Source organism: Amphibalanus amphitrite, unplaced genomic scaffold, assembly GCF_019059575.1.
Source record: "Amphibalanus amphitrite isolate SeventyFive unplaced genomic scaffold, NRLGWU_Aamphi_draft 000480F_arrow, whole genome shotgun sequence".
NCBI lineage: Eukaryota > Metazoa > Arthropoda > Thecostraca > Balanomorpha > Balanidae > Amphibalanus > Amphibalanus amphitrite.
Genome location: NW_024881974.1, coordinates 48414 through 65319, shown reverse-complemented (window position 1 = coordinate 65319; position 16906 = coordinate 48414). Strand labels below are relative to the sequence as shown.

The window sequence follows — 16906 nt, the reverse complement described above, 5'->3', positions numbered from 1 at the left end:
GCCAGAAACACGTTCGCGCCCTTTGTCTCGAGGACGAAGCAAGAAAAAGATCGGATCTTTTTCTAAAGCAACCTCAAAAGGTTACTTAACCTATCATACAATTCACATTATCATTTGCAATGTCACTTGAATGAACACGGAAACATATCGGAGATGAATAAGTTCATTCATTCATATCGGTTATCATTTATCACCCCAAAATATGACTGGCCAGTGGTCACGAGCAAGGCCCAATGAGACTGTAGTCCGCACATCGCGGCTCAGGTCGCGGCTGACTATCAACAGCTTGCGAAATGGAAGCAGATATGATAAATGAATCATAGGCGGCGGAACGGGGAGGGCACCGTGCCCCTCTTTGGTTTTGGCATTTTAACATTAGCCCCAGTGGTCGATAAAACTTCCAACGTGCCAACGCTCGTTGGAGCAAGATATTAGCAATACTTGGAAGAGCTGGAGACAGTCCGCCCGTCTACATGGATGCTTCCTTACGCCTAAAATACAGCATTGACTTATGACTTTCTAATCGTCCGGTGCTGTTATCGGCTGCTCGGTACCGCGTGTATGTTCCCTCATTCACTCCTGGTCACCCTTCGGTTACCCCTCGCTGGGTCGGGCCAGTCGGCTATTTTTATCCTCTTTCCGGCTAGGCCACCCGCTAAGCTCCCGCCGTGCCGCGCCGTCTGCGAGGGACCTGACCCTTCTGCCGGCAGAGGTTTCTCCAGGTGTCTCCAAGGAGCCATCGTAGCGCTAAGGGTGTGCTCCGCATATACATGCATTGATTTTCGCCCTTACTAGCAGGGCCGCTGGCACGCGTTGGCAGCGCCCCGCGGGCATTTTTTCGCTTAGGGTCATTTTGTGGTAAGGAGGATCAGAAAATCGCCCTTCCAACTTTCTCCAGGCCTGGGTGTTTTATCGAGCGCGCCTGAAAACGCACAGTGGACCGGAATCACACTTCGATTGCGTTACTTCGTATAAGGTAATACGATCAAAAGTGCGCTCTTTTCTCAATCAATAAGGACAAGTGCGTTAAAACACACTTATAAAGTTTTAAGTTAAAAGCTTTAAAATGCTAAATTTCAACATTTCTACGCTGATGATAATCGTTAGTTGTTTCAGACTTTGGCATGAAAACGTAGGCATTCAGATCCACCGTGTGACCGGTCACCGTATGCAGTAGTGTGATGGTGTGAGTTGGGGACGGGGAGTCAAGGCCGTGTGGGGAGAAGGTGAGGAGATGCCGGTGTGCCGACGCGGCAATTGGCAGTGATTAGACAGTTGTGCGTGCATGCATTGTTCATCTAGCATATCATTTGCTTGGGCGAATTTATAGGCATGGCGCCTGTTTATCCGTCTAATTCAAAGGAAAGGTGTGAGTACCAACACTGGTCGTACTTTTCATAGTCATAGTCCAGGTCCTGAAATGACTGGCACCTGAAATTTTCAGGATATATCGCAAGAGGCTCATTCCCAGACGTTGTGCCAAATTTTGCGGCGCTACGCGACACCACCTTTTACGCTATTCGCGAAAAAAAAACTTAGGGAGGCTGCATCCCCCCTCCCGCCAGGCGAGGGCTAAGTTGGAGACAGTGATGGGACTAAGATGTTCGTTGGAGCAACTCCAAGCATTTTATCGACCTCTGATTAGCCCTATGGGCGTTGCATAGCGAGAATGGGACCAAAAGTCGGCAGTGCCCCCCCCCCCCTTAATTTAAGGTGTTCCGCCGCTACTGAAATGAATGCAGACATTTCTTAGCCAAACCAAAAATGAGAATGAGAATGGTTGGCCAAAAGTAGCCAACCATTCTCATGTACGAGTATTTTGCTGTGTGTGACCTATTGCTATTGCAGGACCAGATGACGACAGGGGTAGGGACACAATGAGCTGAAGTCAAAACTCGGAGGCGGCCACCAGTTGGCGAGCCAGCACCACAGTCCTGTGCCCAGAGATAGGCCGCGCTCTAATTGACAGCAGGTTTCCGGAGTTGACTCGACTGGAGTCAACCAACGGTGACGGTTTGACCCGGAGGGCGGGACGAGACATCGATAAGGGAAGGGACGGGAGCACCAAGATGATAAAAAATCATCTCGATATGATTAAATACATTGTATTGACAGTGAGCGAGACAGACAAGGTAAACGAAGCTATTGCAAGGTAACATATGTCATGTGACTAAACAACATATGGTTATGTAAAACGAAGCACGAACAAGTAGGGCATGGGAACTCATAACAGTGTATGATTGATAAAAGTGGCATCATATGCCATGTTCAATTCTACAGGCAGTTATTTGTTCTACGACCTTAAACATCCTCCATGTATGTCATACGATATAAATAGCGACGCTGACTTAAGAAATGGGCAAGGCTCAACGAAACCAAAGGACCTCAATTGACTATTCAAAGGGCCTCGCCTAGGGACCCGGCGAGGTCCCGGTCCCCAGGCACAAAATCACTTTCTCAGGCGGAGACGCGGGAGACTACGGAAGGCGCTGGTAGTTTTTCTTGGATTTCTTGCCCACTCCCGTTTGGCTGGTGCCGCTGAGACCTGCAATACGGCGTCACAACGAGGTGAAAGTACTGGGCACTGTATGCCGGCAAAGCGGAAGGGATAAAACATCAAACGCTTCGTCACGTTCCCACCTAACCCGACTCACGGTTAGCTATTGGTCCGACTTTGTCATCCGTAAATCCATTTTTTGTGTTCCAAATAGTTCTATGTTCGCCCTTTCAAGACCCTCAGCCAATAACGCATCGGTAAAGCACTATCTGTCCCCGTCTCTTCCCAGCTCCAGGTCAGCTGGTCCCTATTTCTCCCAACCTCCAGGTCAGCTGGTCCCTACTTCGCCCCGACTCCAGGTCAGCTGGTCCCTACCTCGCCCCGACTCCAGGTCAACCTTTCATCGCGCACCGAACATACCACGCTGCTAGCAGCTAACCAAACTACTCCCCAGTTCCAAGCCCAGCACTGTTCTGATGCCCAGGCTGATGTTCTCAGCTCAGCAATTCGGCTGATATGCAATCTCGGTTCGGAATAAAATTTGAAAATGTGAACGTGAGCCGTGGCAGCCATCAGAGATCGCCAGCCGTTCAGCAGACACCATTGATTGAAAATCATTCAGCCGTGAGATGTGTTCCTCTAAAACAATACGAGTCGGCTGATAGGCAATGCGACCTTTGTTCAATAGGAAGCACACGTCCTGCTCACTGCTCTATGCACGTCTACTGACTCCACCGCCGCTACTACGCGTGAACGGTGCTGCGCACAATGCGGTGAAAACGTCCCGACCGCCGAGCGCGGTGCCATTTCTGTGAACCGGGCGAGGATAGGGAATTCCGGCCCCGAGTCCACCCGGTGTCGGCGTGCCGGGCCCCGGAGGGAGGGAGCGGGCTGGATGGACCGGCCGGGGAGGAGTAGCTAGCCCTGGGAGGGGAGGGAGACGGTGGGATGGACCACCCGGTGTCGGCGTGCCGGGTTCCGGAGGGAGGGAGCGGGCTGGACCGGCCGGGGGAGGGGGGGGAGTGGCTAGCCCCCGGAGGGAGCGGGTTGGACCGGCCGGGGAGGAGTGTCGGGGCCCGGAGGGAGACGGTGGGAAGCAGGGTTGTGCTTGACTCATGAGTCGAGTCAGAAATTTGACTCAACTCTGACTCAAATGAGTCAGATTTGAGTCGAGTCGGATAAAATGTTGAGCTGTTGAGTTGAGTCAGAGTTGAGTCGGACAAAAACATTAAGGCGTTGAGTTGAGTCAGAGTTGAGTCAGGAAAATAACTTTTGACATTGAGTTGAGTCAAACATTAGGAACATGAGTTAGCTGACTCAACTTTCTAGAAACAAGCTTTTCATCCCCCTCCCCCCGGTTAACAACTTGGCCCTGGCCCTGCTGCCGGATTTTTTTCACCCCCCCCCCCCGCTCAACAACTTTTTTATCTGAGTCAATTTTGAGTCAACTCACTTGACTCAACACAAAATTTGAGTCAAGATTGAGTCGACACATATTTTCATTGAGCCGCTTGAGTCATGAGTCGAGTCAAGGGAAAAATTCAGCTCCTTGTTTGAGTCAGAGTTGAGTCAGGGCTTTCTCAAGTTGAATGATGAGTCGAGTCGGCAATTTTTTTTTTTTTTGAGTCGAGCACAACCCTGGTGGGAAGGACCGGCCGGGGGGAGTGGCGGGGCCCGGAGGGAGGGAGCGGGATGGACCGGCCGGGGAGGAGTGGCGAGCCCTGGGAGGGGAGGGAGACGGTGGGTTGGACCGGCCGGGGAGGAGTGTCGGGTCCCGGAGAGAGCGGGCTGGACCGGCCGAGGGGGGGGGGGGGGTGAGCCCCCGGAGGGAGGGAGACGGTGGGATGGACCGGCCGGGGAGGAGTGCCGGAGTCCCTGGAGGGGAGGGAGCGGGCTGGACCGGGCGGGGAGGAAAGTCGGGCCCTGGGAGGGGAGGGAGACGGGGGATGGACCGGCCGGGGGGAGTGTCGGGCCCCGGAGGGAGGGAGACGGGGGGATGGACCGGCCGGGGGGGGGGGTGAGCCCCCGGAGGGAGGGAGCGGGATGGACCGGCCGGGAAGGAGTGCCGGGGCCCTGGGAGGGGAGGGAGACGGGGGATGGACCGGCCGAGGAGGAGTGTCGGGGCCCCGGAGGGAGACGGTGGGTTGGACCGGCCGGGGGGGGGGGGAGTGGCGAGCCCTGGGAGGGGAGGGAGACGGTGGTTTGGACCGGCCGGGGGGAGTGGCGGACCGTGGGTACACAGACCGCCGCCACACCGCGACACGGAGCGGTACGGCGTGGTGCCACTATCAGGGCGGATGTCAGGCCGATTTTCGACACGGCGCTGCGATATGGTTCATCCGAAACCTAGAGATATCCGCTGGTGCGAACCCCAGAACTGGGCTGATGGAGGGTCGCTGGGAATGACAGGGGACGGAGAGGTCGCGCCGGTCACGCCAAGTCACGGTCACGTCAACTACAGTCTTATTACAAAATAAAATAAAATGCGTGGAATGGTTGGATTTTCGAGGCTATGACCTGTGCTTTACAGAGATTACTGCGCAGATTTTTCACAAAACAACCCGATCTGGGAATTCCGAGTATGTATACGGTATGATTACGTAATTCAGAGGTAAACGTTTGCGTCCGCATGGTCGGGCACGGTCCACCCCGCCCACCGACCTGACCTGATCTGTGACCCTTTGACCCGATGACCGTCACCTGACCACAGGTCATGCTGGGTGGGAGCTAATAGCGGTCGCAGCAGCATCCCGAGCCGGGCTCTCACTGCCAGTCAGCTCAGTAGAACAACACCAAACACTGACTACTGGGGGGCCGAGAGACGATCTCTGACTGTCAATGAACCTTATTCAGAGGCAAATTATGGTGACCCTATATGGGAAATCGAGTAAGGATGCTGAATGAAGATAACTTTTGTATTTGAAAACACATCGAGTAAAACAGCAATGTGTGACAGTGATATGTAACGGTAAAATCTGATATAAATGTAAATAAATATGTAATTACGGGGTATCACAACCGACATTTATAGCACCGTTTATAAAGGAGAAGCAAGCGTGCTACAGACGCACATTTGCTCCGCTAAAAGCTTCACGTCCGGTGGAACCCCCTCGGCCCTCACTGATAATATGGTCAACGGTGAACAGTTCTACGATAGAAGACATTAAAATACGTTAAATACGAATATAACGGCGGCTAAATTATGCAACCCACATCTTTGCAAAAGAAGCTCCGATTACTCGAACTCTTCTGTGGCTTGCGTGATTTGTCCTTAGTCCTATACCAGATGACTGATCTTGCAACAAAAAGGCAAGTCCAATATCACAGCACACTGCACCCGTCCGCGAATTTTCCTCTCAGTTCACAGCAAAGGCCACCGAGGCGAGAGGAGGACACAGGCGACAGAAGCGGCGGCACGAGGCGACAGAGGCGGTACATCACCCGATCGGAGGCCGGCAGCGCCGCGGCGGACGCCCGCCGAACGAGAGACTCCGCCGCCCGCCGGTAGAGGGCAGGGCGAGCCGCACAGCGCCCTACAGAGCGGTGTACGGCGGGTCCCGCGCCGGGGACGACAGACCTGGCAACAAGGACGGACGAGCGTCTGGCAACAGCTGACGGCGCAACCCCGGCGGCAGCGACGGACACCCGGCAGGCCCAGACGGCACACGGGACGGTCGGAGAGTTCGGACACTCAGCGGCGTCCCCTCTGGACACTTCACCGACAGAGGCGGACACTCGGCGGCACGAGACAGCAGTCAGGCAGAAAAAAAAAAACGACACGCAGCGGCACTAGACATGAAGCATGGGAGGGACACGGCAGACAAACGAAAATGGTGACGGCATGGGTGCCCAGAAAAAAAAAAATACAACCCAATAAAAAACATTCATGCATGAACAAAGACACGGTCCGTTTTGACATGCTGCATTCAAACCAGGTTCACAGCGATCAGCATATCGCCACACAGAAAACGTAGACAAAAGCGGATACAAAGCGATTTCCATATACACACATACATCCCGACTTTTGTATTACGTGCAGAAAAGCCACACCAAATTGGCTGACAATGTAAAAAGCATGAAACGTTTAGATGAAATTTTGATTGATAAAAAGGTCAACGACATACTAAATATGGAAAAAGCAGCGACGAAAAATATACCAGGCTGAGAATTTGAGGCCGTGGTTCAAGGGAACTTACGATCAGACATCGTCTCCTTGCTGCTTTACTGTTAACAGGATGCGGGATGCGTTATTCGTCAAAGGTAAAAGATCATGGTAGAAATACAGGTAAAAGATCATGGTAGAAATACAAATACCAATAGTTTTTTTTTCTCAAAGAAAATAGTTCGGTTCCTACGTCCTAAAGTCACTTACTTAGCCCAGGTGTGTCTGTTTCTCGACGGCACCGCACCCTGTTTGTTTGAGGTCTGTCTGCTGTTTTCCTACCCCTCCCGCGGCACCGCACTTGCCCCAGAGCCACGACCACAATGCACATTGCACACATCCCCGTGTCGTGTTTGTCTCTGATCTGTCTACACTACAGTTCCACTCTCGTGGTACGTATTTTAGTTCTGACTACAGACGCCTCTCTTCCCAAAGCATGCAGTACCGCATCTGTCCTAACTCTGCCTACTGCCTCGTGTCCCCCTCCTCGATACCGTATCGCATTTATCTGAGCTCTGCCTAGTGCCATAGTCCCTCCCCTCCCCCCCCCCCCCACACATACAGGGTAGTTACTATACCGTATTTACTTGAACTCCACCTAGTCCCCTCCCCCAAACAGGGCTGTTACCGTACCGTATTTGTCTGAGCTCTGCCTAGTCCCCTCCCCAAACAGGGCTGTTAGTCGTTACCGTACCGTATTTGTCTCGGATGGCGTCGGTGCGGGTCTGTCTCTCGGCACGCCGCTCGGCCTGCCGCTGCTCCCTCTCCTGGCGCTCCCGGGCGTACCGCTGCTCGTCCCGCTCCACACTGGGGAGGGAGGGGAGGGTCAGGGCTACCACACTCCCGGGCGTACCGCTGCTCGTCCCGCTCCACACTGGGGGCGGGAGGGGAGGGGAGAGTCAGGGATACTACACTCCCGCCATAACGCTGCTCGTCCCGCTCCACACTGGGGGAGGGAGGGGAGGGGAGAGTCAGGGATACCGCTCCCGGGCGTACCGCTGCTCGTCCCGCTCCACACTGGGGAGGGAGGGGAGGGTCAGGGCTACCACACTCCCGGGCGTACCGCTGTTCGTCCCGCTCCACACTGGGGGACGGGAATGGAGGGTCAGGGATGCCACACTCCCGGGCGTACCGCTGCTCGTCCCGCTCCACACTGGGGAGGGAGGGGAGGGTCAGGGCTACCACACTCCCGGGCGTACCGCTGCTCGTCCCGCTCCACACTGGGGACGGGAGGGGAGGGTTAGGGGAGGGGATAACACTCCCGCCGTACCGCTGCTCGTCCCGCTCCACACTGGGGGACGGGAGGGGAGAGTCAGGGATACCATTCCCGGGCGTACCGCTGCTCTAGAGTAACACACTCCCGGGCGTACCGCTGCTAGTCCCGCTCAACGCTGGGGGAGGAGGGGAGGGGAGGGTTAGGTTAACCACTTTCCCGGGCGTACCGCTGCTCGTCCCGCTCCATATTGGGGACCGGGAGAGGAGGGGAGGGTTAAGGGTTTGAAGAAGGCAGAAACAACCGACGGAGCGCTGACAGCACCTGTCTCCAGCGGCGGTGGAGTACCAGCAGAGCAGGTGAACAGGACCTCCTACGGATCACCAACAGCATCCGACTGGCACCAGCTGCAGCCCCGGCACCACTGTGGGCACATCTCACCTGCGCGTGCGGCGGCGCTTGCACCAGCAGTGGCACCAGCAGCCGATGGAGAGGGCGATCACCAGCACAATCACCACCAGGCTGATGATCAGCGCCAGGAAATTCACTGCAGTAGAGAGCACACGCAGGGTCAGCGTCACAGACAGTTGGGGTGAGCGGGACACTGCGGCTACAGGCGTATAGCTAGGTTCGGGGAAGATAAAACGCAAATCTGGCATGATCTACCTCAAGTACAAGAAGTCTTCACGGCTTTATATATGATGAATGTGATGAATGTGATGAATGTATGGAACTGCACTTTTACCTACTGAGACTGAGGCAAAATTCAAAAATAATCAAACCATAAATTAACGGTGCAATATACCCGCTCACTAATTTAGGTTAGGTACTTGGTGAGCAATGTAGGTACCAGTCAAGGAGTACGTATCGCACAGGTGCGGCTCGGCGCGGGCAGATCCTGCCCCCGGCGGACGGTCCAGTGACCTACCCCAGCAGGTGCCCCAGCGGACGGACCAGTGACCTACCCCAGCAGGTGCCCCAGCGGACGGTCTACCTACCCCAGTAGACCATTCCCCAGTAACCAGTCTAACTACCCCAGCAGGTGCCTCAGCGGACGGTCTACCTACCCCAGCAGGTGCCGCAGTGACCGGTCTACCTACCCCAGTAGGTGCCCCAGCGGACGGTCTACCTACCCCAGTAGACCATTCCCCAGTAACCAGTCTAACTACCCCAGCAGGTGCCTCAGCGGACGGTCTACCTACCCCAGCAGGTGCCCCAGTGACCGGTCTACCTACCCCAGCAGGTGCCCCAGCGGACGGTCTACCTACCCCAGCAGGTGCCCCAGCGGACGGTCTACCTACTCCAGCAGGTGCCTCAGTGACCGGTCTACCTACCCCAGTAGACTATTCCCCAGTGACCGGTCTACCTACCCCAGCAGGTGCCCCAGTGACCGGTCTACCTACCCCAGCAGGTGCCCCAGTGACCGGTCTACCTACCCCAGCAGGTGCCCCAGCGGACGGTCTACCTACCCCAGCAGGTGCCCCAGTGACTGGTCTACCTACCCCAGCAGGTGCCCCAGTGACCGGTCTACCTACCCCAGCAGGTGCCCCAGTGACCGGTCTACCTACCCCAGTAGACCATTCCCCAGTAACCAGTCTAACTACCCCAGCAGGTGCCTCAGCGGACGGTCTACCTACTCCAGCAGGTGCCCCAGTGACCGGTCTACCTACCCCAGTAGGTGCCCCAGCGGACGGTCTACCTACCCCAGTAGACCATTCCCCAGTAACCAGTCTAACTACCCCAGCAGGTGCCCCAGTGACCGGTCTACCTACCCCAGCAGGTGCCCCAGTGACCGGTCTACCTACCCCAGCAGGTGCCCCAGTGACCAGTCTACCTACCCCAGCAGGTGCCCCAGTGACCGGTCTACATACCCCAGCAGGTGCCTCAGCGGACGGTCTACCTACTCCAGCAGGTGCCCCAGTGACCGGTCTACCTACCCCAGTAGGTGCCCCAGCGGACGGTCTACCTACCCCAGTAGACCATTCCCCAGTAACCAGTCTAACTACCCCAGCAGGTGCCCCAGTGACCGGTCTACCTACCCCAGCAGGTGCCCCAGTGACCGGTCTACCTACCCCAGCAGGTGCCCCAGTGACCGGTCTACCTACCCCAGCAGGTGCCCCAGTGACCGGTCTACCTACCCCAGCAGGTGCCCCAGCGGACGGTCTACCTACCCCAGCAGGTGCCCCAGTGACCGGTCTACCTACCCCAGCAGGTGCCCCAGCGGACGGTCCAGTGACCTACCCCAGTAGGTGCCTCAGCGGACGGTCTACCTACTCCAGCAGGTGCCCCAGCGGACGGACCAGTGACCGGTCTACCTACCCCAGCAGGTGCCCCAGCGGACGGTCTACCTACCCCAGCAGGTGCCCCAGCGGACGGTCTACCTACCCCAGCAGGTGCCCCAGTGACCGGTCTACCTACCCCAGCAGGTGCCCCAGTGACCGGTCTACCTACCCCAGCAGGTGCCCCAGCAGACGGTCTACCTACCCCAGCAGGTGCCCCAGTGACCGGTCTACCTACCCCAGCAGGTGCCCCAGCGGACGGTCCAGTGACCTACCCCAGTAGGTGCCTCAGCGGACGGTCTACCTACTCCAGCAGGTGCCCCAGCGGACGGACCAGTGACCGGTCTACCTACCCCAGCAGGTGCCTCAGCGGACGGTCTACCTACTCCAGCAGGTGCCCCAGTGACCGGTCTACCTACCCCAGTAGGTGCCCCAGCGGATGGTCTACCTACCCCAGTAGACCATTCCCCAGTAACCAGTCTAACTACCCCAGCAGGTGCCCCAGTGACCGGTCTACCTACCCCAGCAGGTGCCCCAGTGACCGGTCTACCTACCCCAGCAGGTGCCCCAGTGACCGGTCTACCTACCCCAGCAGGTGCCCCAGTGACCGGTCTACCTACCCCAGCAGGTGCCCCAGTGACCGGTCTACCTACCCCAGCAGGTGCCCCAGTGACCGGTCTACCTACCCCAGCAGGTGCCCCAGCGGACGGTCTACCTACCCCAGCAGGTGCCCCAGTGACCGGTCTACCTACCTCAGCAGGTGCCCCAGCGGACGGTCCAGTGACCTACCCCAGTAGGTGCCTCAGCGGACGGTCTACCTACTCCAGCAGGTGCCCCAGCGGACGGACCAGTGACCGGTCTACCTACCCCAGCAGGTGCCCCAGTGACCGGTCTACCTACCCCAGCAGGTGCCCCAGTGACCGGTCTACCTACCCCAGTAGACTATTCCCCAGTGACCGGTCTACCTACCCCAGCAGGTGCCCCAGTGACCGGTCTACCTACCCCAGTAGACTATTCCCCAGTGACCGGTCTACCTACCCCAGTAGGTGCCCCAGCGGACGGTCTACCTACCCCAGTAGACCATTCCCCAGTAACCAGTCTAACTACCCCAGCAGGTGCCCCAGTGACCGGTCTACCTACCCCAGCAGGTGCCCCAGTGACCGGTCTACCTACCCCAGCAGGTGCCCCAGTGACCGGTCTACCTACCCCAGCAGGTGCCCCAGTGACCGGTCTACCTACCCCAGTAGACTATTCCCCAGTGACCGGTCTACCTACCCCAGCAGGTGCCCCAGTGACCGGTCTACCTACCCCAGCAGGTGCCCCAGTGACCGGTCTACCTACCCCAGCAGGTGCCCCAGCGGACGGTCTACCTACCCCAGCAGGTGCCCCAGTGACCGGTCTACCTACCCCAGCAGGTGACCCAGCGGACGGTCTACCTACCCCAGCAGGTGCCCCAGTGACCGGTCTACCTACCCCAGCAGGTGCCCCAGCGGACGGTCCAGTGACCGGTCTACCTACCCCAGCAGGTGCCTCAGCGGACGGTCTACCTACTCCAGCAGGTGCCCCAGCGGACGGACCAGTGACCGGTCTACCTACCCCAGCAGGTGCCTCAGCGGACGGTCTACCTACTCCAGCAGGTGCCCCAGTGACCGGTCTACCTACCCCAGTAGGTGCCCCAGCGGACGGTCTACCTACCCCAGTAGACCATTCCCCAGTAACCAGTCTAACTACCCCAGCAGGTGCCCCAGTGACCGGTCTACCTACCCCAGCAGGTGCCCCAGTGACCGGTCTACCTACCCCAGCAGGTGCCCCAGTGACCGGTCTACCTACCCCAGCAGGTGCCCCAGTGACCGGTCTACCTACCCCAGCAGGTGCCCCAGCGGACGGTCTACCTACCCCAGCAGGTGCCCCAGTGACCGGTCTACCTACCCCAGCAGGTGCCCCAGCGGACGGTCCAGTGACCTACCCCAGTAGGTGCCTCAGCGGACGGTCTACCTACTCCAGCAGGTGCCCCAGCGGACGGACCAGTGACCGGTCTACCTACCCCAGCAGGTGCCCCAGTGACCGGTCTACCTACCCCAGCAGGTGCCCCAGTGACCGGTCTACCTACCCCAGTAGACTATTCCCCAGTGACCGGTCTACCTACCCCAGCAGGTGCCCCAGTGACCGGTCTACCTACCCCAGCAGGTGCCCCAGTGACCGGTCTACCTACCCCAGCAGGTGCCCCAGTGACCGGTCTACCTACCCCAGCAGGTGCCCCAGTGACCAGTCTACCTACCCCAGCAGGTGCCCCAGCGGACGGTCTACCTACTCCAGCAGGTGCCCCAGTGACCGGTCTACCTACCCCAGCAGGTGCCCCGGCGGACGGACCAGTGACCGGTCTACCTACCCCAGCAGGTGCCCCAGTGACCGGTCTACCTACCCCAGCAGGTGCCCCAGCGGACGTCCGCCAGGGAGCAGTCGCTGGCCTTTGGCAGGAAGCTGTTGACGGGGTTGTAGGCGCACTTCTTGCTCGATGTACAGTAGTAGCACTGCGGGCCGGGCGGCACGGGGTGGTACAGGTACCGACCGTACACCGGTGGGGGCTCTCGGTCAGCGGTAGGAGGGTGGTAGCTGGTGTCTATCAAATGCAGGCGAACGATGCATTGCAGTGCTGTGCCAGCTATGCAGGGCTCGGTAGTGACGAGACTAAGACGTGCACAAGTCATATACTTAATACTCGTATCAACAACTACCGCAAAATTACACAGCGACCTTAATAGGGGCCTTACTGAATAGGTACTGTAGTTAGCAAAAAAAATTATGTTCCTCAGCTGCAAATCTATTGCGCTCGCATGCATGAATGACTGTCTTATAAATATCTAAAACGTGCATCATATCTGCATCAAAGTTATCGAAACACTATAAGAATAGACTGTAAAATCAAATATTTAAAGAGAATGAACAACAACCTTACCTGAGCAAACTGAAGGCACGCATGACAGTCCTTGCCGGACTGGGCCGCACACTTGGCTGAAAAAAAGATTAACCAATTAAAAACAACACAAAACAGCGCTAACTGAGGTACAATCTCTAGAGCACAGCCTACTTGTAACAGCCTGTGCGTTACATGGCTCTGTGTTCGCAAACAGCAATCGCTGCAATGAACAAATATGCCTTATAAAAACACAATGAGGAAAGTTTGAAAAGGAATGATAAAGACACTGAAAACATGAAAGCAAAAACTTAACATGAGATGGAATGACTGGCACGTACTTTACGAAAAAAAATGCACATTGTAATGAGAATTACAAATCAGTGAATTTCCCTCCCGAGCGGCCGAGCGTGGCTTACCGTCGTCGCCGTCCTCAGCGGAGCAGCCGTGGATGAGAGCCAGCGTCACACATACCGCGATGGGCAGCAGCGCTCGCAGGCGGGGCAGCATGGTCACAACCGGAGAATTTACACACTCTGAAACAACTCTGGAGCGAAAACGGCCGCGAGTGCCTGTGACTTGTGACTTCAGATTTCAACACACAGTTGAAAGTAGGTCAATAACCTGATCCGGCCGGGGTCAATGAAATATCGAGTCAGGTGCTCTTTTAATTACTTGGGACGGAAATTGGGTGTCTGTGTGTTTTACACCTTTGCTTTCTTACATCGTAATGTTTGTGAAATGTACGGCATATGGTAGGTACCGAAAATAGGTCGTGTGGATCGACGCTGCCGGTTGATCATTGTCATCACAGTTCCTTGCCTGTATAAAATGCCTGTATAATTATATGCCAAAACAGCCAATGGAATCACAAGACTGGAATCGCGCCGAGTTTGTTCGAGTTGAGTTTGTTTGCTCCATACAATGTAGATTATCAGCATAGGTATAGATCTGTCCGTATCATGAAAAACAGGCGAACGTGACAAAATATCACGCCAACTCAGCTTCGCCCAGATCGTGGCACCTTATCGTACCGCGCTGGTCCTGTCCAAGCGTGCATATCGCACACGATACCGGGCGAGAAACGGGAACTGGAGAGCACGTCACGGCCGAGAGTCCAATAAAGATAGCCGGGGAGGATTATACAGATCGCGCCAGCGGGCCGTGAGATCAGCGCTGATGAGTCCGGGCAGAATCGTTCATCTGATAACAACAAGGTGTCATTTCGGCACTGCGAAAGGGAAACGACGTGAATCATGAAAATTACTTTTATAATATCCTCATTATTTAACCCTCTGAAGGCGAATTGGGTTTTAAATAAGAAACGTGCGGATCACTTTTTTCGGAACAGTAAATTGATATTTGGGAACCACTACCGCCACCTCAGACACATTTCCCCCCCCCCAAAAAAAGCAGACCTCTACATAGGTACCTACCCAAAACTTCACAAACTTCCACTTGCCAGTATAATGCATAGGCCCGTCAGTGCTTATGACGTCGTGGGTTGTACTTTCCCTTCCGCGTTCGTTTATAGCTCAGTAGGTAGCTCATGACTCATCATGACTCATCATTGCTCATCGTTGGATTCGTGAAATACGCCGGTACGGCGGTGAATCCTGCGGTCGGGACTGCGGCGCTGAGCGGGGCCGCGCCGCCGTAAGGGTGCGAGACCCGCGCTTCCCCCACTGCTACGGCTCACGGAGAATGCGGTGGTGGAGAACAATATGCTGACCACCTATCTGCCATTTGTAGCAGAGTAGCAGAATCAAAGCAAAATAAATCTACTTTCGAGTCTGGCACACACTGCTCTGAACTTTTCAGCTAAAAAGTCTAAAATCGCTGAAAAAAAAACTAAAAGTTTTACAGAAACTTTCATGAACATGTAAATTGACCCAGTCTTGATACAAACGCATCAAAAATTGTTTCATTTTGATCCAACTGATGCAACTTCATGCTTCAGTCTAAATTGGGGAGCATTAACAAGTGTAAGGTTGATGAAGCAGCATGAACCTAACCTACCCTTGTAGATGCATGCTAGGAAAATTTAATGAAAGGAATTATTCATTTACTTACTGTTACTAGGAATTGGATGGACCTTACAGTCTTACAATATGGCATCAAAGCCAGTGAAGCTTCTCATAGAAACACATATTTGTGAGATGAGTAAAGAGCACAGGACACAAGGTGTGCCTTAAATATATCAATGATCAAAGTGACCTGAATTATCTTATGAGGGGATGACAAATAGAAATGGGCCATTTCAAGCATTATCATTGACTTGGGTGAAGAACTAAAGATCACATTGCAAAAAAAGGCAAAAATGCTCTTGGTTATTCATTTCCACAACTTTCCCTGACATCTGCTAACAATCACTATTGGAAAACATAGCATTAATTGAAAGAAAAAGAGTGCATATGGGAAAGAAGGTAAGGTAACTAGCTGCCTACCCAATCTCTCAGCCAGCAGTGAGCAGCCACTCTTGTTCCTACAAATGTCAATTCTTGCAAAGCTTGTTGCATAGGAAAGAAAAGGCAGATACAAAAAGAAAAAGAATAGAGAAAGAAAAAAGAAGAAAAAGAAAAAGAAAAAAAAGAAAAATAGAAAGAAAAGGAAGAAAAAAACACTAACCCAGCAACCCTAACTATCCAACCTTGCAATTCCCATTAACAGGATAATTTAGATGCCTAATTTTAATGAGCCCCTCAAAGATACACATGGCTTGTCCCACTCAACTGGCTGTGGCTGCTCCCACCAACCGCAAACCATCCCCATCAGGAGTCTTAAATAAAGAGCACAGGAATAACTCGAACCCGTGCCCCTGCTAATGAAAGTCAAACTCTCCACCAACTGAGCTACAGGACAGGCCTTGCTCAGTTGGTAGCATCAAAACATGTCATAGCCTTTCAGTTGAGGTGAATGTGAGACGAATCAGAAGAAAAAAATTGTGACCGTCCCATATATTCAGTCCTATATGTCAGATATATTGTGAGCCGAGGAAACTAAGAAACTCAAATCTATAACTGGACTTCTGACATCAGTGTGAAGTCATTTCAAATGGGATTGACACCAAATTTAGACACTACCTCAGCTACCAATTCAGGAATGTGTAGGCAATGTTTCGTGGCTCTATCTCTTCGCACTGCGTTTGCCTCTGCGATGATATTGTGGGAGAGGTAGAGTCTAGTTGGCCCGCCCCAGCAGCCGGCGGGTGGAGCAGAGGCTCAGCAGCCGCAGGGGTAACCGAACTTTACCGAACTTTTCATGTACAAAACGATGGGACACAAAAAAAAAAACAAATACCTAGAAGCACTGGTAATTCTGAATTATCCCGAAAAAGCGATGATCAATTCTTAGCAATCTTTCCATTCAAAGTCAAAATTAATAGCTAATCGTAGGAAATTTAAGGATACATAGGTACCAAAAATGCGTCTCCAATTTAGAACTGTTACCAATCCTGAGTTTTACCGACGTATTCGTAAGGAAGTAAATTTGGAGTAAATAAGCAAAAGGTGTTCTAATTTTTTAGCGACTCTCGTCAGCTAGAAGTTCACTAATGAAATTCAAGCTTCACCCGAGATAACCTTCTGTGAGCAGCAAACACTTGTAAATGAACATATTAAATGAATTAATTGCGCCAATTCTGGTATGTATTGTGTGGAACAGCTGAAACAAATAATAACGCGATACATCAGTATGCTCAAACCCGCCTTCTATAGCTTTTGCTTGAGCTTTTGATATATTTCTATCGGCCATCGGGGCTGTGGTATTAGCCATTATTTTGGGTGTTAGGGTGCTGCACAAACCATCGAGTCTATTCTTCTTCGATAGTATAAGAAAAATG

At 54.2% G+C, this 16906-nt stretch overlaps 1 protein-coding gene across 2 annotated transcripts; it reads right to left on the bottom strand.

Annotated features, from left to right (window-relative positions):
* Window positions 1-1800: 1800 nt before the first annotated feature.
* On the bottom strand, window positions 1801-16649 carry LOC122392298 (pituitary tumor-transforming gene 1 protein-interacting protein-like). Of its 2 annotated transcripts, none has more exons than XM_043386994.1 (7): window positions 16484-16649; window positions 13485-13612; window positions 13108-13163; window positions 12574-12682; window positions 8314-8419; window positions 7354-7466; window positions 1801-2545 (listed from the first exon to the last, which is right to left on the bottom strand). In XM_043386994.1, the coding sequence occupies exons 2-7, from the start codon at window positions 13573-13575 to the stop codon at window positions 2478-2480; spliced, it is 543 nt and encodes a 180-aa protein (XP_043242929.1). In that variant the 5' UTR covers window positions 13576-13612; window positions 16484-16649; the 3' UTR covers window positions 1801-2477. The 2 variants fall into 2 exon arrangements, with proteins under 2 accessions (XP_043242929.1, XP_043242930.1); XM_043386995.1 differs by lacking the exon at window positions 1801-2545 and adding an exon at window positions 5399-6074 and having other exon boundaries at window positions 16484-16527.
* Between the last annotated feature and the right edge of the window lie 257 nt (window positions 16650-16906).